A 24131-nucleotide genomic window follows, 5' to 3' on the forward strand; every position below is an offset into this window, starting at 1 on the left:
CGAGGAACATTTAAAAAATAGTGACCCCAAGCTAGATGTGGAGGTACATGACTTTAACTCCAGAACTCAAGAGCAGAGGCAGGAGAATCTGAGTTCAAGCTATGATGCTCTAACAAATTCCAGATCAGCCGGTGCAGACACTCTGTTTCATCCCTTGCTACCCCCCGCCCCAGAGTGACCCTAATCCAATTCAGTGAATTATTCCCAACCAGGAATCCCTTTGTTTTTAAATTTAATGAATGTGAATCAGGGTTGAGAGCTGATCCCAAAGGACCATATTTTTTAATGTGGGTATGTATGACACACACCTGTGATCCCAGCACTTGGGTGGTGGAGGCAAGTTCAGTTCTAGGACAACCTTGGTGACAAAACAAGTTCAAGAGAAGCCTGAGTTACATGAAGTACTGAGTCAGTCACAGGGGTGGGGTTAGATGAAGTGCTGACTCAGACACAGGGGTGGGGTTAGGTAGATGAGGAAAAAAGAAAGCAAACAAATAGAATTCAATTGTCATTGAGGGCTCAAAGTTCCCAGATAGAGGGAAAACTGGTTATCTTCCAAGTGCTCGCTTGTGTTCTCTCTCTCTCTCTCTCTCTCTCTCTCTCTCTCTCTTACACACACACACACACACACACACACACACACAAATTGCAGAACAGTGACTGCAGACATAGTGAAAAGGCTTCAAAAATAAATGTTTTTGTCCTTGAAACAGTCTCACTAATGTAGCTCAGGGTGGTCTCAAACTCCTGGGCTCAAATGAGCCTCCCACATGAATCTCCCAAGTAGCGTAGGCTAGAGGCACATGCCCCTAGGCCTGGCTTAACACTGTTTTTAAATGGATCTGGGACATTAAAGTAGCATGCTAATTTTTGAATGATAATCAGATTACTTAAAATCTCTCTTTCCAAAGAGAACAATCTGTAATAAACTCTATGCTACAAGCGGAGGCGGGCGCATCAGTTCTGAGAGATGACATCCAGGTTGGCGATGTGCCTCATGGTTGGCCTTCCGTGGGGACAGTTCCAGGGGTGGTCCATCTCACCCATGTGGGTGATGAGCTTCTTCATCTCGCTTGCATTGAGAGCAGTTCCAATCATCACCTGAGGAAGAAACACAAGTTTCCTGAGGAGAGTGGGCTTTGTTAAAGTGGCATCGGAAGTTCAGGGTTCACCGAGAGCAGACAAGACCATAGCTCAAAACCATCTCCTGAAGAGCCTTCGTCCAGAGGCCCCATCTTCTCACAGCTCAGCACTCCAGACCTTGCTGCTGAGCTCCCTGTCGGCACAGCTCGGACTTTGGTGGAACAGCATCCCGTCTCTCCATGGTCCCACCCACTTCCCTGCTCTCCTCTCACCCTGGCAACCAGAGTGGTCCTGAGCACTACTCTTCACTCGGGGCAGCAAGGGATTTTATTATTTATTTTTCGGTGTTTGTGTGTGAGCACGTTTACTCATTCCTGAGCACAAAGGCTGATAGACTGATGTCTATCGCTGTTTACCTTAGTTTTTGAGATAGGATTCTCTCACCGAACCTGTTTCTCGTTATTTTGGCTAGACTGGCCAGCTAGTGAGCCTGTCTCCACGTCCCCACATCTGGGATTACAATTATGCACAACTCAGTATTTTATGTGAATTTCAATTTAGGTCCATACTTGTACGGAAAGCACTTTACATGCTGACCTGTCATCCTGTGGTGTTTAAATATGATTGGCTTGTGGGAAGTGGCACTGTTAGGAATGGCCTTGTTGGAGTTAGTGTGTCACTGTGGGGGTGGGCTTTGAGATGCTCTACTCAGGTTTGACCCTGGCTGGTCTGGAACTCCTATGCCAGGCCAGCCTGAGATGATGCTACTGCCTCTGGCTCCTGAGTGCATGCATTACAGATCTGAGTCACCATGCCAGAAAAACAGCTCTTTTTAAAGGTCTACCAGGTCACTCACTGCCCTTTCCAGCCCTTCCTTTACCCAAGTGAAATCTCAGTACTTGCCTATCTGTGGTGGTGTGAATGAGAATGGATCCCATAGGCCAAGGGTTTGGTGGACTGTTTAAGAAGGATTAGGAGGTGTGGTCTTGTGTCACTAGAGGCAGGCTTTCAGGTTTCCTTATGCCAGACCAGTCTCTTATCTCTCTCTCCCACTCAGCCGCCTCTCTCTGTTGCCTACAGATCAGGATAAAGCATTTAGCTACTGCTCCAACGCCGTGCCTGCCTGCCACCACACTCCCCACCATGATGATCAGGGACTCACCCTCTGAAACTGGGAAAAAGGCCCCATTAAATGCTTCCTTTTATAAGTTGTCTTGGTCATGGTGTCTCTTCACAGCAATAGAACAGTGACGGATAATACCCCAGATACAACCCTCTTCCCTACCACACTGGCATACTGCCCTCGTGCACACACACAAGCCTTGTGACCAGAACACCAGCAGCCCCTGGCTTGGCATGTTCTTTCCTCATATCGTTTTTTGCAAGTGCTCCTCCTTCAGGCTCCTGCCCAGATGCCCTGTCTACTCTAAACGACTCCACGGCTGTTTCTCTCTCCAGAGCATGAGTTGCTTTGTGACATGTGTGGAAAGTAGATGACACAGCACTCCCCAACACGCCGAGACTCAGACACAGGTGAATGGGGACACAGATGGGCCTAAACTCCTCCCTTGCCATCTTTCTTCCTATTACAGCATGTGAAGTGTCCACCAGGTCTCAGCACAGACCAAAAGGAGGGACAAAGCAGGGTGCTGTCCCACTGTGGGCAGAAAAACAATCAGCAAGTGAACAAATGTCTCATATGGGGTGACTGAGGACAGAAGGGAGCCAGGCACGTGGAGAGTAGAAATGGTGGATCTAGGTAGGAACAGCAGAAGAAAGGGCCCGAAGGGACAGGAGACAGTGACTGCAGTCCCTTGGCTGTGGCCGGAGCAAAGTGAAGGAAAAGGGGGAGGAAGGCAAGTGGGGACTTACCATAAGGTTGTGTCATGTGGACAGTGGAGACGGAAGCAATCCCAGGAGGGTCAGTGCTAGATGCAAGAAGGGAATTACAGCATTGCATCTGCCAGGGCAAGAGTTGGAAGTAATCCATGGCTCCAGACCTCCATCCAGACACGCACAAGGGCAAAGGGCCCGGCATGACTATCTGCACAGGCCACCTGCTCTGACACTTACTGTCACTACTAGAAAGGATGGCTTTCATCCACCAAGTATTTGTGACTAGAAATCAAACCTGATCACATTCTGGGCTCAGTGTCTGTCTGTCCGTCTGTCAATCTGTGTGTGTGTGTGTGTGTGTTGAGCCACACCAGCAGTCCACAAACAAAACTTTCTGGGGGCTGGCTAAACGGCTCAGAGGGTGAAGGGCACAATATTGTCATGCAGTCTCCATACACGCTCCATGGTATGCACATTTCCCTTCTCCCTGCCCCGTACTGTAACAAAACAAAACTCGTCCCTGGAATAATTTCACCCAGTCTGAAAGCTTTGAATCATATCGTCCTAGTTAGGACTATCATTGCTGTGATGAAACACCATGACCAAAAGCTGGGGAGGAAAGGTCACTTCATTCACAGTACCATATAGAAAAAAAGCAGTGAGGGCAGGAACTCAGAAACAGGGCAGGAACCTGGCAGCCAGAACTGATCAGGGGCCATGGAGGGTGCTGCTTGCTCCTCATGGCTTGCTCAGCCTGTTTTTTATAGAACCCAGGACCAGCAGCCCAGGGACAGCCCCACCCACCATGGGCTGGGCCCTCCCCATCAATCATGGATTAAGAAAACGCCCTCCAGGCCTGATCTTACAGACCCATTTTCTTAAGTAAGGTTCCTTCCTCTCTCCCTGGATCCCAAGACTGTCAGGCCTGTTGCTTTTAGACACTACTCACTGAGCACTGGGCCTCACACAGGGCAAGCCTACCGTATAGCTCTGAGCCGTTTGCTCCAGGGCTCGCACCCCTCAGCAGTTCAGCACACACTCTGTCAGCCTAGGATGTGGGCTGTCCGCTGGGTGCTGCTCTGCTCTCACGCCTCAGGCAGAGGCTGCCTCTGGCTTGCATGCTTACTGTGTTTTCTATCGGGAACATTTTTTACCCATGGAGGCGCCATCTTACCAAGGGAGCTCAGATGGCACTCGGCTCCTTGTTCCCCATGTTTTGCTGGGGTCAGGCTGTTTGAACTTCTGTACTTCCTGTCATCTAAGGGATCATTTGTTTGTGTCGTTTCCCTCACCTTCCTTACTTCTACATTCCGCACACTTGGGACAGGACAGGTTCCTACACAGGCTTAAGGAATTGCTGGATAATGTAGGAATGTGACAGAGTTTCTACCATATTTGGATGCTGGGTTAATAATCAGCCATAACTACCATTTCCCATACACATGAGAGGCACAGGACTCAGTACCAGTGACTGCCAACAGCGCCTGTGGGATCCTTGTAACTACATGGCTGTACTTGAGGTTTGATGGTGATGTCTTGGCCTGGAGGCAGGAAACACTTCTCAGAGCAGGTTGGCATTACTCATAAGGCCCACGGCTGAAGCAGGGACACCCAGAGCTAACTGCTGGGCTCAGGAAACCCTGAGAAGAAACACTGCTGAGCATCGCAGGGAATCGGCAGCAAACCTGACCCAGAGGTCAAGGAGAACGCAGGCCTGGCTGCCATGCCAACAGACAGCATGAAGGTGCTAAACAGCATCAACCAAGCCAGGCCGAGCTGAGAACTCTGGGCCCTCAGGACCCAGGAAGGGAGCTTGTTTTACTTACAGACTTCCGACAGGCCCTGGAAGCAAACATCTGTCTGACTCTTGAGGGCCGGCACATGACCCCAGGGCTGTCACTTAGCATAAAGATCAGTTCATCTATATCTTGGGGTCCAAAGGTCCAGTTTTTACTAGTTGGTAAGGATATCAATTTAGCCCTTTCCGTGACTGGAGCTAAAAGAAAAAAAAATTGAGGAAAAGCCATTATTGGAGAAAAGCATTTTTTGTTCATGGCACACCTAAAGTAAGGGCAAGAACCCATACTTCTACATCTCTAAAATACAGGACCTTACAGTCCTAAGTGTTAACTCACCATCCTCATCAATGACAAAGTCAAAGCCATTCTTTCTGAATATTTCCAGATTTTCTATCAGCACAGCTTCATTGACAGCAGTTAAGTTCAGAGTCTGGGGTCTGGAAAACAGGAGACTCAGACTATAAAGGCCCTTATGGACACAGTGCACAAACCTTCAATCCCAGCACTTGGGAGGCAGAGGCAGACGGATCTGAGTTTGAGGTCAGCCTCATCTACATAGTGAGACTTTGCCTGAAAAGGTCTGAACCACTCTACGCCAGGCCTAATATATTCAGTCACTCTCCACCAGTAGGATTTTCTGGCCATCATTTCAGATGGCTAAAAGGTGGAGATACCTAAAGAACATATTAGTGTGGGACCTCAGGTAGGTTGGTTAACATCTCTCTGTGTGTGTAAGTGTAACTTTATCACCGTGGGACAGCAATGGTGACTTTATCACTGTGGGATGGCAATGGTAACGTTATCACCTGGGATAGCAATGGCAACAGTAACTACCTGGTCTGTTATCTTGGATCAAATGAATAAATTGCCTCAACAGTTTTCCATGTAACAGGCACTCACTCAAAGAGGCTGTGATTGTCATTATGTGAAAAGTATGAAAGTGTGTTGTGCGGACATCTACAGCAAGCCCACATGCATGTGTACGTGCACACAACAGTTGGCATAGGCTATTTCATCTGAGATGGTGCCCATGCTGTGTGAACCCACGTGATGAGCCTCTGCGCCTGCAGCACGGTGTGCTGCTCCAGCATCTCAAAGTTGTACTTCTCGTCCGCAGCGTGCTGGTCCACCAGGAAGAGGTCCTCTCCCAGTTTGGTTACTATAAATCCCAGGTTAAACTGGCCCAAGATCTCCATCTCTGCAAACATTGATTTACTGCAAAACATTAGTTACAAGATATCTTTGAAGATTATTTCTGACTGTAAAACAGAACACATTAATTAAAAAAAATGAAGTCTACAAAAGCATAAACTAGAAACATCTTTGCCAAAAAGATTAAAAACCAAATGACCAATCTGTAGGGTCAAAATCAGCCTCAAATTCAGTATCAGCATCAGATAAAGCGAGTAATGAGGAGGGAGGGAGGGAGAGAGAGGAAGGAACACTGGCAAGTCTATCAGGGAGCCTGTGACGTGGGGAAGCCCCTGTGTAGAGCTGTCTCCACAGGAATCTCAAGCCCGGTGCTGAGGGAGGGCCACACTTGAGCCCTATTCCAGAAAGGAAGAGCCCATCCACACAGGGCAAGAAACGAAGACATGCAAGATGCCTAGCGCCAACACTGAAGCTCTACAAAGTCAGCCTTCATTCCGTCAAAGCGACCAATCACAAGCCTGACCAGAACACCAATAAGAACAAACAGTACCTAATCTCTTTTCTGAGTTCATCTTCTGCTGCTTGATTTTCTCCAGGGGAAATCTTGGCCCTAAATTTCCTGTAATTCTGTTCAGTTTTGTTCTGCAGCTTTAGGTGCTGTAACTGCTTCATTCGTTTAGCTAAAGAACTCATAGAGAAGTCAAGGAGCACGATTTTCTTATTAATTTTTATGGCTACATCAACCTCAGCTGCTGAGGTGTTCTGATGATCAAGCAGTTTTTGAGGAATGTCAATATCTGAAGACCTTTCTTCTGTCTTGAGACGCTTAGCATTTGAGGGCGAGAGATGAGCTGGAGGTAAAGATCTACACTGATATCCACTGTCTTCTGGCTTCAAATGCTGTCCTGTGTTTGAAAGATGGTAGTCCATCTCACCACAGTTTATGTTTTCCTGAGAAGGTCTGTCTTCTGGGGAGCTCATGTTATAGTCACTGCTAAAGCTACTGGCCACTTCTGGGGTGCTGAACCCTTCCTCAGAGCCAGCTGAGGTGCTGCTGAGCCCTGAGTCTTTTTCTGTTTTCTTTCTGTCCATACAGTCACCAGGGCTGTCCGTGGGACTGACCAATTTGTCCTGCGAGCCACGTAAGCCTCCACAAGAGAGGATGTCTGAAGGATGAGAAGATGACACGCCCCTTTTCTCACTTGGAAAACTCTGTTTCAGAGCAGGAGTCTCTGGGCTCCTAGACTTGATCTCTGTAGCAGGATGAAGAGAAAAGGCCTCTCGCAGCCTGGAGATGGATGCTACCCTTCTGTCGCCTGCTGTGACCGTCAATGACGGAGAGCTGTCTCGCTTTCCAGACACAGGCTTTTCTATCCCTGCGGTACGCGGCTTTACTAAGTTACCTAGCAGAAAGGAACAGAAACAGAGTCAGGGAGTGTCCTGAATGGGAACAGGAGGATTATTTATATGTGAGCAGGCATTTCACAAAGCAAGAGGCCAAAGCAAACTGCAGATAAAATATAGCAACACCGTCCAGAGCCCATCATAACGGGGATATAGATGAAACCTTGACGTATGCACATCTATGACCCAGCTCTGTTCCTCCACCAGAAATGCCTATGTGCTGAGCATGGCGCCACATGCCTGTGACCCCTGCACCGAGAGGCTAAGGAATATGGCAGAGGATCCCAGGCCAGCCTGTAAAGAGCACAGAGAGACTCTGCCTCAAAGAACAAACCAGGGCTGGAGAGATGACTCGGTAGTTAAGAGTGCTTTTCACTTTCCCAGGGGATTTGAAGTCAGTATTGCACAAAGATGGCACACACACAACAGGTGCACACATATTTCTTTTTAAATCTTAAAACAAAGCAGGAAATACTTATACTTTCTGGAAGATGTCTAAGAGTGCTCTCGACAGCTCCCTACAGGCCCATACTGAAAGCAACCTGAATACCCACATATACACACAAAGGCTGTGATATTTGACTTGAATGGAATACTGCATAGTCATGAGAAAGAATGACTGTATGAATGGCCACATATGACTTTGATGGATTCTTAAAATAATCACAAGACACTACAAACTGATTGGCTCCAAGTCTGCTGCTGTCTTTCTCTCTCCTTATGGAGCCATAGCTAGGATGGAACTATGTAGCCCAGGCTTTCCCTCAACTGTAGATCTTCCTGCCTTAGTCTTATAAATGTTGGAATTACACGCACGTGTCACCACTCCTGGCCTTTATAAACTTTTGAAAAATGTCTGTGATAGTGTGTGTGCACATGTGTGAGGCACACATGCACATGCTATGAGTGTTAAGGTCAGAAAAGCCTCAATAGTGACAACCGAGTGACAGTCCTCCCCTTTCCCATTAAGACCTTTCTTTTAGGCAGGGCCTCACTATGTCTCCCTGATTGGCCTGGAACTCACTCTGTAGACCAGGCTGGCCTTGAACCCACAGAGATCCACCTGCCTCTGTCTCCTGCGTGCTGGGGATAAAGCTGTGCATCACCATTAATCAAAAATACTTTCTACCATGATGCTTTCTCCTTACTAAAAAGATTCTATTTCATGTCAAAAACCAGCATGGTGGGTGGAAGGGGAGGAAGTAGCACAGCAGCTAAAACTTTTAGAAGGTCCATCACTTTAGAAGGTCCATCACTTTAAAAGGCCCATCACTTTAGAAGGCCCATCACTTTAGAAGGTCCATCACTTTAGAAGGCCCATCACTTTAGAAGGTCCATCACTTTAGAAGGTCCATCACTTTAGAAGGTCCATCACTTTAGAAGGTCCCATCACTTTAGAAGGTCCATCACTTTAGAAGGTCCATCACTTTAGAAGGTCCATCACTTTAGAAGGTCCCATCACTTTAGAAGGTCCATCACTTTAGAAGGTCCATCACTTTAGAAGGTCCATCACTTTAGAAGGCCCATCACTTTAGAAGGTCCCATCACTTTAGAAGGTCCCATCACTTTAGAAGGTCCATCACTTTAGAAGGTCCATCACTTTAGAAGGTCCATCACTTTAGAAGGTCCATCACTTTAGAAGGTCCCATCACTTTAGAAGGTCCATCACTTTAGAAGGTCCATCACTTTAGAAGGTCCATCACTTTAGAAGGTCCATCACTTTAGAAGGTCCATCACTTTAGAAGGTCCCATCACTTTAGAAGGTCCATCACTTTAGAAGGTCCATCACTTTAGAAGGTCCATCACTTTAGAAGGCCCATCACTTTAGAAGGTCCCATCACTTTAGAAGGTCCCATCACTTTAGAAGGTCCATCACTTTAGAAGGTCCATCACTTTAGAAGGTCCATCACTTTAGAAGGCCCATCACTTTAGAAGGTCCATCACTTTAGAAGGCCCATCACTTTAGAAGGCCCATCACTTTAGAAGTCTCCATCACTTTAGAAGGTCCTATCACTTTAGAAGGTCCCATCACTTTAGAAGGTCCATCACTTTAGAAGTCTCCATCACTTTAGAAGGTCCTATCACTTTAGAAGGTCCCATCACTTTAGAAGGTCCATCACTTTAGAAGTCTCCATCACTTTAGAAGTCTCCATCACTTTAGAAGGTCCTATCACTTTAGAAGGTCCCATCACTTTAGAAGGTCCATCACTTTAGAAGTCTCCATCACTTTAGAAGGTCCATCACTTTAGAAGTCTCCATCACTTTAGAAGGTCCATCACTTTAGAAGGTCCATCACTTTAGAAGGTCCATCACTTTAGAAGTCTCCATCACTTTAGAAGGTCCATCACTTTAGAAGTCTCCATCACTTTAGAAGGCCCATCACTTTAGAAGGTCCATCACTTTAGAAGGTCCATCACTTTAGAAGTCTCCATCACTTTAGAAGGTCCATCACTTTAGAAGTCTCCATCACTTTAGAAGGCCCATCACTTTAGAAGGTCCATCACTTTAGAAGGTCCATCACTTTAGGAGGTCCATCACTTTAGAAGGCCCATCATCACTGTACTTTTCTTACCTTCAACATCCAGCAGCGGCTGCTGGTTGACATTAAGCTTGTTTGCGTCACCGTCGAACATTCCTATCAAGGAGGTCTTTAAAACTGCCAGCAAAAGCTTCTCTTCCTGGAGTAGAATTTGCCTTTTATCTGGAGTTACGTTAATATCGACACATTCTAGGGCAAAGAATAAAAGACATGCTTGAGCTCACCTTTAGCGATGCGATTTTAACCATTTACTATTTCATTCATCTGTACTAGTGATTAAAACTAGTCAAGATGGTGTCCAAGACTAGTATTCATAAATAAAAGTTTTGGGGTGTATATGCATGTATGAATGTGTGTGTATGTGTGTGTATGTGTGTATGCACACAAATGTGTGGCTAAATATACATGTGTGTATGGAGGCCAGAAGTTACTATCAAATATCTTTCTCAATTTCTTCTCTACCTTATTTTCAAGATAGGGAATCTAACTGAATCTGGAGCTCACCAATTTGGCTCGACTGGGGGGTGACTAGCTCTAGATATTCTCCTACTGCTACTTCCTAGCCCTGGGATTACAGGCACAGGCAGCTGTACCCAGCTCTTTACATGTGTGACGGGATCTGAACCATGGTCCTCACATTTGCCCATTCAGCACTTTACCTACCAAGCTGAATCATGAATCCATAAAGATACCTCTTTAAATAAATGAGGAAAAAATAATTTTGTTTATTTTTAAAAGTTTATTATTGTATCATCATTATCTTTTTTTAGACAGTGTGTCATGTACCCAGGCTGATCCTGAACCTGTCATGTAGCTTAGGACTGTCGGACAGCTATCCTGGAGTATGAAGTACAGCAGCAGAAACGAGAGACTACCTCAAGCTGAAGAGAAAGATGGCTCAGAGGGTAAGAGCATGAACTAGTCTTCCAGACTTTAATTCCCAGAGCCCACATCAGATGGCTCACAACCACATGTAACTCCAGCTCCATCAGGCCTCTGTGGGTACCTGCATCGAGTGTGTGTGTGAGTGTGTGTGTGTGTGCATGCATGTGGATACGGACAGAGACAGATGCTGGGTTTCCTGGAGCTGGAGTTACAGGCAGTTAGTTAAGAGTTGCCTGATGTCAGTGCTGGAACCATCTCCAGTGCTCTGCAAGCACAGCAGGAGCTTTTACCCACTGAGACAGTTCTATAGGCCCCCAAATTATGGTTGGTTGGTTGTTTTTAAAAAAGTAATTTTTAACAACACTGAAAATAAAGTGTTTACATCTAACCATAAAGATAAAAAATTATGGGGCTGGAGAGATGGCCCAGCAGTTAAGAGCACTGACTGCTCTTCTGACGGTCTGGAGTTCAAATCCCAGCACCCACATGGTGGCTCACAACCATCTGTAATGAGATCTGATGCCCTCCTCTGGCTTCTGAAGACAGCTACAGTGTACTTATATATAATAAATAAATCTTTTAAAAAAAAAAGGATAAAAATGATTGTCTTCCACAAATGTTATTGTGTATGAGTGCCTATTTGCACATGCGAATGGGCATGACTATTTCAAGAAAGGCAAAATTTCAAAATTTCTAGAAAATGTGGATCTAAATAAGTCAGAATTTGACAACCAAAAAGAAAAAGATATATATGAAATTAATTCTTTTCAAAATCAAGGAGAACCTATAAGTATTCTTACTCCCTTTAGTTCAAGTTTAAAGTTACATTTCCTAACAATATAATGAACACTGTTTCAAATAAAATGCAGTATGGTCAGTATAAAATATAAAATTAATTGATTAATGGTCCTTTTCTATTGTTATATTAGAGCTTTATAATTTCATTTAATTCTTTTAAGAATAAGCCAACATTCTTATTGGAACCTCAATGGCACTTACCTGAATCAACAGAAACGTTAAGAACGACAAACGGATACTGATGCCGATTATACATGTGGTAAACCTCATTTACAAGTTTAGAGACCTGTGTAAGAAACAAAGTTGAGAAGAGATGTTCCATCCATGCGCTGTTCTAACAACACACTATTCTAACCATCTCCAAAGGGATCTCTTTCTGCTAAGTCTTACTAAACTTACCCAGCTTTAAAGTATTTTCTCCACAGAGTTTTTTGTAGGCTACCTAAGGATGACCTTGGACTTCTGATCCTCCTGCCTCCACCTTGAGTGCTAGGATTATAGGCATACACCGCCACTCCTAGCTTAAGTCAGTGCTACAGATGAACCCAGGGCTTTGTGCATACTAGGCAAGCCCTCTATCAACTGGGCCATTCCCAGCTTTATTAATGTATGACTGGTATGCAATAAACTACATAGACCGCAGTATAGAATCCAGCTAGGCTTTAACACACAGGCCTGCAATGCCAGGGACTCAAGAGGCTGAGGCAAGAAGATGGAAAGTTCAAGGCCAGCCTGGGCTACAGTGAACTCAGTGTCACCCTGGGTAATTTAGTAAGACCTAGTCTCATGGTGGGGGATGGGTGGGAAAAGGGGGATATAGCTTAGTAATACAACATTTGCCTAGAAGGTGGGAGACCCTGGGCTCAATATTCAGCACTGAGAAACAACAAAAACCTCTACAATTTGATGTCTTAACACACATGTAAATACAGACATATATACATATACATACTTGTGAAGGTATTCTACAATCAAAACAATAAATAGACACACTATTAAAAAAGTTTCCTCATATTCTGCAAAGGGATTTGTTTGTTTCAAGGGCTTGCTGTGTAGCCCAGGCTATCCTCAAACTCTTGATCTTTAGCCTTCCCAGAAGAATTCTAGTCAAGAACAAACACACCTCACTAAAGGGCTCAGTAGGTAAAGTGACTAGATAAATAGATTCCTAAAACCGAATCTTTCCAATCCAAAAATCAAGAAATTTCTGTCAGGTATTGTGTTAGACACTCACAATCCCAGTACTTTAGAGGTTGAGGTAGGCAGAATGAGAGGTAGGTAAGTAGGTGGATGGATGGATGGACAGATAGAATGCAGGTATAGTTCAATGTTTGTAAGACATGTTCAAAGATACACAGGCCCACAGTTACATGACATTACAATGTAATTATTAAATGACATTAGAGATTAATCACACTAATTTTAAAGTGTAGAAATTGGGTCACACTCAGGATGCAGTAGAATTTTAAAGTCTCACAATCGCTGAGGTCACTCTTGTGAGAATGTAGACGTCAGAGCAGGTCACTAAAATCTGAGAAGGACATTAGACAACTGGTTCTGTCTAAGGCAGAGCTAAATCTAGGCCCTCATTTTCCTGTAAAATTGACAAAGGGAAGAGAAAAAAACCACAAATGAATGCATGTGGTCAGTCTGCAATAAAAAGTTTAGATAATGATTTGGAATGCTTGCTTTTTTCTAGTAGTGATAGTTTCTATGATAATAAGCATATTAATAATACACACAAAACTGAAACTAAATCTTCTTAAATGTGCAATTTTAAAAAATGTATTATTCATTTTCATGTGTGTAGGTATTTTGCATACATGTATGTATATCTATGTATCATGTACGTGCCTAGTGTCTGAAGAGACCAGAAGAGGGTATTGAATCATCTGTGACCCGAGGTACAGTCAGTGTTGAGCCCCCATGTGAGTGCTGGGAACTGTATACTGGTTGCTTTTAACCATCTCTTTGGTCCCCAAATAAGATAATTTTTAAAAAAGGTTTATTTATTATGCATATAATGTTCTGTTTGCATGTATGCCTGCACATCAGAAGAGGGCACCAGATCCCATTATAGATGGTTGTGAGCCACCATGTGGTTTCTGGGAATTAGGACCTCTGGAAGAGCAGCCAGTGCTCTCAACCCCAGTTCCCAAATATGATAATTTTAAAGGCATGTTTCTGTGCTAGTTCCAAGTTCCATGCAAATTGACTGCATCAGATAGTCATGAAGTAATGTGGAGATAGCTGTCAGTAGAATTTCTGCCTTGCATGCATGAAGCCCTGGGTTTAATTACTAGTACCACATAAACCAGGCATGGTGGTCCAAACAGGTAATCCCAGCACTCGGAAGGTTGAGGCAGAGGAGGATCAGATGTTCAAGGGTAGTCCTGGCTACAGTGAAGTTTGAGGCCAAAGAGGGCTGCATGAGCCTGTCTCAAACTGAACAAGCAGACAGACAGACAGTGAAAAATACCTTTGCTGGGTCACAAGGCCGCTGGTTGATGAAGAAGAACTGCCTGTCTGTTGCACTCCTCCCGGCACCATGTGTGCACTGTGAAATGAAGCCTGAGATGCTGTCAAAGGAATACAGGAAGGACAGTTATGGCATAAAACCGAGTATAGCAACACGTGGCACGTTTTCCTCTTTGGAGGCAGAGCCTCCTCATATAGTTCCTGATCTCATGATCGTATTGCTTCAGCCTCCTGAGTGCTAGGATTATAAGTGTGCGCCATGGTATTCGGCTTAGCACAGGGCGCATTCTTAAAAATCAACCCAGACTAGAACAGCTGGTGACCCCACTCATCAGGGCAAATCCCACATGAACACAATCAGTCACATATCCCTTACCTTCTTAAAAAAAAAAAAAAAAGGCAGTGAGATCTCATCTCAGAAAATAAGGTGAGGGGCTGGAGAGATGGCTCAGCGGTTAAGAGCACTGGCTGCTCTTCTAGAGGTCCTGAGTTCAGTTCCCAGCAACCACATGGTGGCTCACAACCTTCTGTAATGGGATCCGATGCCCCCTTCTGCCATGTAGGTATACATGCAGAGAGAGCACTCATATTTGTAAAGATACAGAAATAAACAAATCTTTAAAAAAAAACAGAGTGAGTAGTGTCTGAACAATGATACTAGGAATTGGATCTTTGGCCTCCACACACATGGAAGTGAACAAAATCTTAGCCTCCTTTTATAATTTTCACACACAAAGAGACAAAGCGTGAACTCATTTTCTATAAGTATAAAAGTAAAAATACAAAATATTTTCATTGCCAAACATTAACTTATATGAAGGTCTGTGAGGTGCTGTAGAATCTCTTGCTCTGCATGAGTCCCACCCCAGGACTGTGTGCAAAGGGAAACCACTTTCACACACAGGTGTGTCCATCTGAGCTGCCCAGTTCTTGCTAACAAACCAGAGTCACATGGAAAGAGGGACTCTCAAGTGAGAAACTGTCATCAGACTGGCCCATGGGCACATCTGTGGGGCACTCTCTAGACTGATGACTGATATGGGAAGGCCCAGCCCACTGCGGGTGGTGCCACCCTGGGCAGGGAGGCCTGGGGTATATAAGCAAACTGAGCAATCCATGGGAAGTGAGCCAGTAAGCAGGGCTCCTCTGTGGCCACCGCTTTACTTCCTGCCGTGACTTCTCTTGATAACTTTAGTTCTCCTCCTGCCACTTTCCATCAGCAGTAGAGAGCAAATTACAACACCACCTTTGCAATTTTATGATAAGTCAAAACACAAGTGTAGAAATAAACAATACAGACCTTCACTGGGACAATCCTCTCTACGGAAGTGTCTATACTTCCTACACTAAAATAATGGAACTGGGCAAGTTTAATAGATCCCAAGGTCAAACATTATACATAGACTAATTAAATTATTCTAACCCAAAGTAGACTAATTTAACAGAAAACCCTCTTAAATGTACCAGTCACTCAGTCTACTGTCTGAATTAAGCCATAATTTTTGTTATCCATTCTTTCTTAGCTATACACAATCACTCTACACCTTAAAATCACTATTCACACAAACACACACAAACAACACCCTCAGGAACGCTGGCTGTAGTTTTCCTGGCAGCAACCTGTGTACTTACTAGAAAAGATTCTGTGGAGTCCTGGAAGGGCTCAGGCCATACTCTTCACAAACAGAGTCACTAAGGGGCAGTTGAACAAAAGGAATGAGGCTTTGCAACTGAAAGACACCAAGAATAAATAATGGTTACTTCCTAAGGCAGTGGAGAATATAAAATATGGTAAGGTATGCCTCATTAAGAGAAACACCTTAAGAAATGTTCAACATCATTAATCATTAGGGAAATGCAAATCAAAACAACCCTGAGATTTCACCTCATACCAGTCAGAATGGCTAAGGTCAAAAACTCAGGAGACAGCAGGTGTTGGCAAGGATGTGGAGAAAGAGTGCTGCTGGTGGGATTGCAAGATGGTGCAACCACTTTGGAAATCAGTCTGGCGGTTCCTCAGAAAACTGAGCATGACACTTCCTGAGGACCCTGTTATACCACTCCTGGGCATATACCCAGAGGATTCTTCATCATGCAATAAGGACACATGCTCTACTATGTTCATAGCAGCCCTATTTATAGTAGCCAGAAGCTGGAAAGAACCCAGGTGTCCTTCAATGGAGGAATGGATACAAAAAATGTGGTATATTTACACAATGGAGTACTATTCAGCCATTAGAAACAATGAATTCATGAAATTCTTAGACAAATGGATGGAGCTGGAGAACATCATACTAAGTGAGGTAACCCAGTCTCAAACGATCAATCGTGGTATGCACTCACTGATAAGTGGATATTAGCCTAGAAACTTTGAGTACCGAAGACATAATCCACATATTAAATGATGTCCAAAAAGAATGGAGGAGTGGCCCCTGGTTCTGGAAAGACTCAGTGCAAGAGTATAGGGGAATTCCAGAACAGGGAAGCGGGAAGGGGTGGATGGAGGAACAGTGGGAGGGAAGAGGGCTTATGGGACTTGCGGGGAGTACTCTATGGAGTACTTAAATATTCCTTTTTGGGTTTTAGTCTCTGTGAAGGACAACAAAACCTGCTACAATCACTAGAACAACCAAAAACAAAAACAAAAAAACCCCAAAACAACAACAACACAACCCACCCTACTTCTTGGGGGCTGGAGAGACAGTTGAGGAGTGAAGAGTGTCGCTACTCCATTGGCCCTGGGCCAGTGCCTGGCACTTGTCAGGTGTCACAGTCACCCGTAACTCCCGCTCCAGGGAGATCCCACATCGCTGGCCTCTGCAGGCACCAGCACTCCCGTGTGCATACCCATCCCTGCACACACACATGCACTTTAAAACAATAAAGCTGAAATCAAACATCTCCAGTGGCTGGCTGGCCCCTACCTGCTTCTGGCCAAACACAGACCCAATATTTTCCTTCATGCCAGAGCTTCCGCTTGTGCACACCACGGGTTGCCGTTTTCCCTGTCCAAGTTGATTAGTGCAACTTACACGGACGCCTGCTGAAATGATACAGTATGCCTGTAAGACCTGGACCATTTTGGCATACTCCTGTTTGAGAAACACAAGACTCAAGATTACTTTGATCTTACAGAACTGTATGGCTAAACTTACAACATCCGACTCAGGGTTCTACATGGCCTCGAAAATAAAATAAGGGCCGAATCTTTGACACAAGGATCTGTGCAGAATCGTCCCCATGCATGCTGTAAAGTAAAACTTGGCTCTGGCTTCTAGTCACTGTCCTCTCATTTTCGGCAGGTCGGTAGGTGCTCCATCATCAAAAAGTACATTCTAGGGGCAGGGAGCTAACTCGGTCAGTACAATGCTTGCTGGGCAGGCGTGAGTACCAGAGCCTCTTGTGAGACCGCTGGGTATGGTGGGACACACCTGGAACTGCAGCACTGGCAAGGTGGACAGTGGAGGCTGAAATTCACTGGCCATCCAGTCTAGTAAAACCTCTGAACTCCAGGGTTAGGAATACTATGACTCCAAGAATAACGTAGAAGTGACAGAGGACACAAGAATGTTGACCTTTGGCCTCCACATGCACATACACATCCCACATACACACAAAGTACATTTATTTCTAGGTCAGGTGGGTGGGGCATATCTATAACCCTAGCAATTCAGGAGAGTCAAGTAGGAAGGCCATGAGATCCAGGCCAGCCTGGACAACAAAGTGGGACCTTCTCTCAAAAACTAAGACAAAACAAGTGCATGTCCTTTGAATTCAGAATGCTTCATTTGTTAATTTAGTCTTCTTGTTTTTTAAGACATGATCTTGGTATATAATTCAAGATGGCCCTACAATTTGAGGATTTTTTTTCTGCCCACACATCTTGAATCTAGGGCTATAGATGTATGCCATCATCCTGGCTCCTTTATTTTACTTTTTTATAAGAAAATTTATCCTTTTATAGAGACTCACCATCAACATACAAGACCTACTGAAAAAAATATTCACTGGCTGAACATGGTGGCTGCAATGCTTACTTACTGACTTGTTCTGCAAAGTCTCTGTCAACTTGACACAGGATAGAGTTCTTTGGGAATAGGAAACCTCAGCTGAGAAAATGCTCCCAACAGAATGGCCTGCAGAAGTGACAATGGCTGCTCTTAACCACTGCGCCATCTCTCCAGTACACAGATAATTTTAAAGGCATGTTTCAGAGCCAGTTCCAAGTGATATAACAGTATATATGACATGATCCTAATTGCTTAAAAACAAACCAGCTGGGCATGGTGGTAAGCCCCTGAACCCCCCACTTGAGAGAGAGATAGAGGTAGGGGCTGACAGGACCAGACAAGTGACAAAATTTTTTTTTTGATATTTTTAAATTAAAGGAAGAAAAATTAACTGATAAATATCTTTAATTATTTTTAATGATAGGCTACATTATCAAAACTTGTGAAGACTGGGATGGTGAATTTACCTTTTTTTTGTTTGTTTGTTTTTATTTTGTTTTGGTTTTTGGATTTGTTTTTTTCGAGAGAGGGTTTCTCTGTATATCCCTGGCTGTCCTGGAACTCACTCTGTAGACCAGGCTGGCCTCGAACTCAGAAATCCGCCTGCCTCTGCCTCCCAGAGTGCTGGGATTACAGGCGTGCGCCACCACCGCCCAGCTGAATTTACCTTTTTAATGTTCCTTTGAAATTCTTTGTGACGCACGGGCAGTGTATAAAATAAGTGCTGCACGCTGACCGTGGTTCCTTTAGGTCGAGGGTAGGGAGTTCTCTGGATGATTTTCCCATTATGGTCAAACACCAGTCGGGTCCCAATGCTTGCAGACGCATGGCAGGTAGATACAGTGATGTCACTGTAAGAGAGTGTCAGGGACAGCATGCATTAGATATGCATTAGGATTGCTGGGACGTAGCTCAGAGGCAGAGCATGTTCCTAGCTCTCACTTCAACCCATGCTTCAGGCCCGAGCACTGCAAGGCGTCTGTGTGTGGAGACCCCTATGGAACTCACAAGGGGGAGGTACAGAAAACCACTTCCCGCCTTCCTCTCTCTCAGAACTTTCTTGACATGGTGATATGAGTAAGGAATCACCATAATGCCTTAAGTTTGGCCCCTAAAAGATGGTGAGACAGTTTTATAAATGCTTTTTTTTTTTAAGGATTTCAATTTTTTTTAGGTTGAGTTCCAAAACAACAAAGAATCTCAAATTCTATTCTCAAAGTTTTCTCAGTTTTGTTACTAATAGAACTGTTACAAAGACTTCAAAGACATTATTCAAATATATAAAATGTATAGCTTCACTGTAATTGAAATAGGGCTTTTATCAAACCTTTTCCTAAAAACTGAACAACCGAAACTAACAGTACTCATAATTTATCACACACGTAATAATCCATCTTTATTTACTTTTGCAGTGCGACTGGCTGACCCCAGACAGCGTGTACTGCAGGCAAGCAGTCTGCGGCAAGGCTACAACCCTAGCCTGTGTAGGTTTGTAAGTGCTTTGACACAGGCGGTAGTGACTTTTCTACCATACGATTTGCTTCATCTCACTCCTCTATTTCTCCCATTTCAGTAATTTCCTTAGGTTGGCAATCAGAAAAAAAGGGAATTCAGAAGTTCGGAGTCAAGATACTTGAGTAGTAAATAGTAAACAACAAGGATTCTCATCGTGCTTCTCGGTCTGCGGAAGGTGTTACACATGGCATCCATGAGAATAAATGCATCACCTCAGTGCACACAGAGAGCTCAGAGCTTCTCCCCGAAAGCCGAAAGTTTCAACCTGTGTGAGGTCGGCAAACTCTTGAATCTTAGACGTGTGATGTTTCAGAGCTGAAAGAGAGTGGAAAGAAAGGCCCCAAACGTCTTCAGTGATACCTCTCAACGTATGTGGTGTAAGACAGGGTTACTCAAACATCGGAGACACATGGAAATGACTGCTTTATGATTAGGAACATAGATCTTACCTAGACCTTCAAAGTTTTCTTCTTCTACCCCACATCCATTGTCTGAAACTTCAATGAGGTCCACCCCATAGTCTTTAAGCCTTAGATCTAAAAAATTCAATATATATATTGAATTCAATTCATATATTTCTTTCTTAATGATTAAGTCATGCTAACATGCTGACAATATCTGTAACACAGAATGAAAACTTAGCAGACATGCCTATACTTTTACTTAAAGATACTACTGCCATTCTAAGGGGTGTGTGGCACTGAAGACCAAGCCCAGGACCCAGCCTAGGCAAGGGTCTGCTATGGAGCCACAAGCCTAACCCTGCCATGTTTTACTTTTGAAAGTCCCCCTTGTAGGCTCAGATTAAATACTTGGTGTATTATTATCATGGTTATTATTACTATTTCAAAAGGAATCCTTTTAACATAGTCATTAAGAACAGGCTCGGGCTGGAGCAATGGCTCAGCAAAGCAAGGCTCACAACCAAGACTATGAGAACAGGCTTTGCAATCAGCGTTCCTGGATCATGTGTTCTGAGTTTTATAGCCTCAATAGAACTAAATTCCTGGAACCTCAGTTTTCTTTTCTGTATGGCAGAGATAGTAACTCCCAAATCATAACAGTCCACACACTAAATAAGACATTTCACATATAATTCTTAGCACAACGCCTACACACGGTATAATTAAATTCTTATTCCATAGCTAAATAACTAGTACAAAATTGTTGAATAACAGTGTCTTAGTCAGGGTTTCTATTCCTGCACAAACATCGGGCCCCGAGAAGCAAGTTGGGGAGGAAAGGGTTTATTCAGCTTACACTTCCACATTGCAGTTCATCACCAAAGGCAGTCAGGACTGGAACTCAAGCAGGTAAGGAAGCAGGAGCTGATGCAGAGGCCATGGAGGGATGTTTCTTACTGGCTTGCTTCCCCTGGCTTGCTCAGCTTGCTTTCTTATAGAACCCAAGACTACCAGCCCAGGGATGGCACCATCCACAATAGGCCCAACCCTCTTGATCACTAATTGAGAAAATGCCTTACAGCTGGATCTCACAGGGAGGCATTTCCTCACCTGAAGCTCCTTTCACTGTGAAAACTCCAGTTTATGTCAAGTTGACACACAAAACCAGCCAGTACAAACAGTTTTCTCTGATTTGAAAGATTTCCTCCAGGAGCAAGAGAGCTTGTGAGACTCCTGAGGTAAATGTCACGAGTCCAGGAAAGATGAAACTATACGACTTGATCCGTTTTGTTTTTTTTTTTCTTTCTTTTTTTCTTTTTTCTTTTGGTTTTTTTGAGACAGGGTTTCTCTGTGTAGTCCTGGCTGGCCTGGAACTCACTCTGTAGACCAGGCTGGCCTCGAACTCAGAAATCCACCTGCCTCTGCCTCCCACGTGCTGGGATTACAGGCGTGCACCCACCACCGTCCCGGCACTTGATCCGTTTCTTAAAAGCTGCCTTCAGGGATCATTATTCAAGCTTCTGTGGGTGTTTTGGTAATATAGATGCTTTTAAACCATTCTTAATCCCATAAATAATCCCTCATCTATATTTCTGTTAGTAATGCCAATACAAACATATTAATTCACCAAATTAGAATATGGTACATTACATTTTCAGTTTGTTGAGAAGCTCCGTATCAGTGGTGGGCGGGCCTGTGTGTGTTGCGCTTCCCCAGGGAAAGTCTTTCACACAACAACTGTTAACTGTATATGTCAAAATAGTAATAATTGGTACAGTAGTATTTGTTTTCTAGTCATCCAGTAATGTTTCTTAAATAATAGCATGAATGATTATTTCTTGTTGCTTAAAACTTTTCCAAAACATGGGCTGGAGAGATGGCTCAGCAGTTAAGAGCACTGACTATTCTTCCAGAGGTCCCGAGTTCAATTCCCAGCAACCACATGGTGGCTCACAGCCACCTGTAATGGGATCAGATGCCCTCCCTCTTCTGATGTGTCTGAAGACAGTGACAGTGTATTCACATATATAAAATGAATAAAAAAAAAGAATAGTTTTCCAAACTTACCAATACTAGTAGCACCAGCATCTATACTATTTTCTATCAACTCCTTCACAGCAGTGCTTAAACTGAGTACCACCTGCCCAGAACAAATTTGATGGACTGACTTCCCATCAATAGGTTTGATGGCCTTGGCACGTTCTGTACTAAACAAAACAAAAGAAAAAACAGTAACAAAACACAAAGTAAATACTTAGACAAAGCAGATGTGCTTCCACTCTGACTCTAATCTTAGTAAATGACTGATCTGTAAACATTCAGTCGTTATATGAACCCACTCATTTCACTTGCAGACATGAATGCTCTACAATCTTAACATCCATTAATATGTACTTAAAACTCCCTGATATTGAAAAATCTAATTATCTATGCATCTATATGGAGGAGACCTGTTGTATCCCTCAAGGGACAGATCAATAAAGCTTTTACAACATAGAGTTCTTCATTCTTGAAAAGTTAAATGAAGCAACGTTAGTTTTATACACAGTTCTTAAAAAGTTAAAGTTTGGTGGGAAATACTGGTTGACAAACATCATCTCCCAACTGTGTAACTATTCTCATAATTGCTTTTGAAACCTGAACCCAAATCCACACTGCCTACACTGCTCTGACAAAGTCCTCAACGTTCATGTTTGTGACAGAAGCTTATTCTCAGCCTCCAAATGACAGTCCCACCTCACGACCACACTCAGCCGATTAAGTCTCTGTACTGGCTTTCCGAGTTTAATCACTTTTTTGTCTCCAATCTATCCTGATTGCTACCGCCAGTTTTGTTTTACTTTTTGTTCGTTTTGACACAGGATCCAAGGTAGCCCAGGGTGGCCTCAAACTCCCTATGTAGTTAAAGGTAACTATGAACGCCTGATGCTCCTGTTCCCACCTACCTAATGCTAGGATTATAGGTGTGGCTTGATTCCCATTAATTTCTTTTTGTAATTACATATCCTGTCCAAAAAAAAATCTTTAGGTTTAACGTTTTAGTGGTGCTCACTGCCTATCATATGAAGTTTGAAGTCTAGCAATGACAAGGTTCCAGTCTACTCTCACTAATTCCCCTATGGTTTAGTCACAGTAAAAATAGTTTTCCGGCTTTGAAATAGAACATAGGTGCATCCTTGCAGTAACAATTTTGGCGTGTTTTCCATATGGTTTGACATATACTAGACATCCAAAAACCCTGAGGAAGTAAACAAACAAACCTCTTTTCTCTTCAATCTACCTTGCCCAGAACCTCAGTTATCACAGCACTCAGGTGTTTGAGGTAGAAGGATCCTGAGTTCAAAGCACTGCCTTAAAACAAACAAACAAACAAACAAAAAAAACAAAAAAACCAAAACCCAAAACTTGCACTTGACTCTTAAGTTCTAACTGCAGAGGATCTCAGAGGAAATCGCGATGTTAAAATACAGACAGCAAATTTGCATTTGCAAATCTGTCACCTAATGTAACTGTGCCGGCCTTGGAAGATGTGCTTCACTGATTTGATGCCACCTGTGAACATGATACCAAACGCACAGAAGCAGCACAATATAACCGAATCTAAACAACCCTACTGACTGCAAAATCAGCCCGAGCCTTTTAAGCTTCGCTCTCCAAGTCTTCAAGTACAAAGACTCAAAAAGAAAAAAAAAAAAAAGAAAGGAAGGAAGGAAGGAAGGATGGAAGGAAGGAAGGAAGGGAAACGAATTCTGTCTACTGCGATTTATTTTCGTGCTGGGTTTTAAGACCACGGCCCGCGGCCGGAGGACGCCGAGGCTCTGGCTTCCTCACAGGGAACCAGGCCCTGCTTAAGCGAACTCCTCTCTGAGTCCGCGAGTTTGCCTCGCGCCTCAGCCACTTCCGGCCCTTTCCAGAGGCCCGGGATACCGGGAACTCTAAAGAACGCGCCCAGAGACCGCAAGCCCGGCTCACCTCGCGCCTTCAGTTTGTTCCATGGATGCAGTACTCCTCCAGTTACACACCGCGGGAGAGTTCGCGCGGTCGCTCTCGTGGAGACGCGTCTCCTGGGCCCCTCATTGGCTGCTTTTGACATATGGTCCGCCCCTTCCGGGCGGGGTAGTGAAGGCATGCTAAGACCTCCTTACCGTTGATTGGCCAACTCAAAGGTCAAGTTGGTGACGTTAGACCAGACCGTCCAATAAAAGCTCAGGGACTTCATTTTCCGGAA

At 44.0% G+C, this 24131-nt stretch overlaps 1 protein-coding gene and 1 long non-coding RNA gene across 45 annotated transcripts; one reads left to right on the forward strand and one right to left on the reverse strand.

The window, feature by feature from the left end:
* Positions 1-252: 252 nt before the first annotated feature.
* Positions 253-24131, reverse strand: Pms2 (PMS1 homolog 2, mismatch repair system component). Of its 7 annotated transcripts, none has more exons than XM_052168728.1 (15): positions 23876-24121; positions 21971-22105; positions 19949-20035; positions 19712-19814; positions 18652-18835; positions 16899-17066; positions 15607-15704; positions 13976-14075; positions 11698-11782; positions 9847-10002; positions 6421-7273; positions 5766-5933; positions 5055-5155; positions 4746-4915; positions 253-1101 (listed from the first exon to the last, which is right to left on the reverse strand). In XM_052168728.1, exons 1-15 carry the CDS (start codon positions 24030-24032, stop codon positions 958-960), a joined length of 2709 nt encoding a protein of 902 aa, XP_052024688.1. In that variant the 5' UTR covers positions 24033-24121; the 3' UTR covers positions 253-957. The 7 variants fall into 7 exon arrangements, with proteins under 7 accessions (XP_052024688.1, XP_052024690.1, XP_052024691.1 ...); XM_052168730.1 differs by having other exon boundaries at positions 21971-22110; positions 23876-23979; XM_052168729.1 differs by lacking the exon at positions 253-1101 and adding an exon at positions 1989-2157 and having other exon boundaries at positions 23876-24131.
* Positions 8442-9770, forward strand: LOC127673137 (uncharacterized). 38 transcript variants are annotated; one of them, XR_007975097.1, is made up of 8 exons: positions 8442-8504; positions 8745-8812; positions 9072-9105; positions 9176-9278; positions 9386-9438; positions 9492-9544; positions 9579-9665; positions 9718-9770. It is a non-coding gene; the product is annotated as an uncharacterized LOC127673137 (long non-coding RNA). The 38 variants fall into 38 exon arrangements; XR_007975090.1 differs by lacking the exon at positions 8442-8504 and adding an exon at positions 8512-8623 and having other exon boundaries at positions 9475-9578; positions 9614-9665; positions 9700-9770; XR_007975104.1 differs by lacking the exon at positions 8442-8504 and adding an exon at positions 8512-8623 and having other exon boundaries at positions 9475-9561; positions 9614-9665; positions 9700-9770.

This window comes from Apodemus sylvaticus, chromosome 22 (assembly GCF_947179515.1).
Source record: "Apodemus sylvaticus chromosome 22, mApoSyl1.1, whole genome shotgun sequence".
NCBI lineage: Eukaryota > Metazoa > Chordata > Mammalia > Rodentia > Muridae > Apodemus > Apodemus sylvaticus.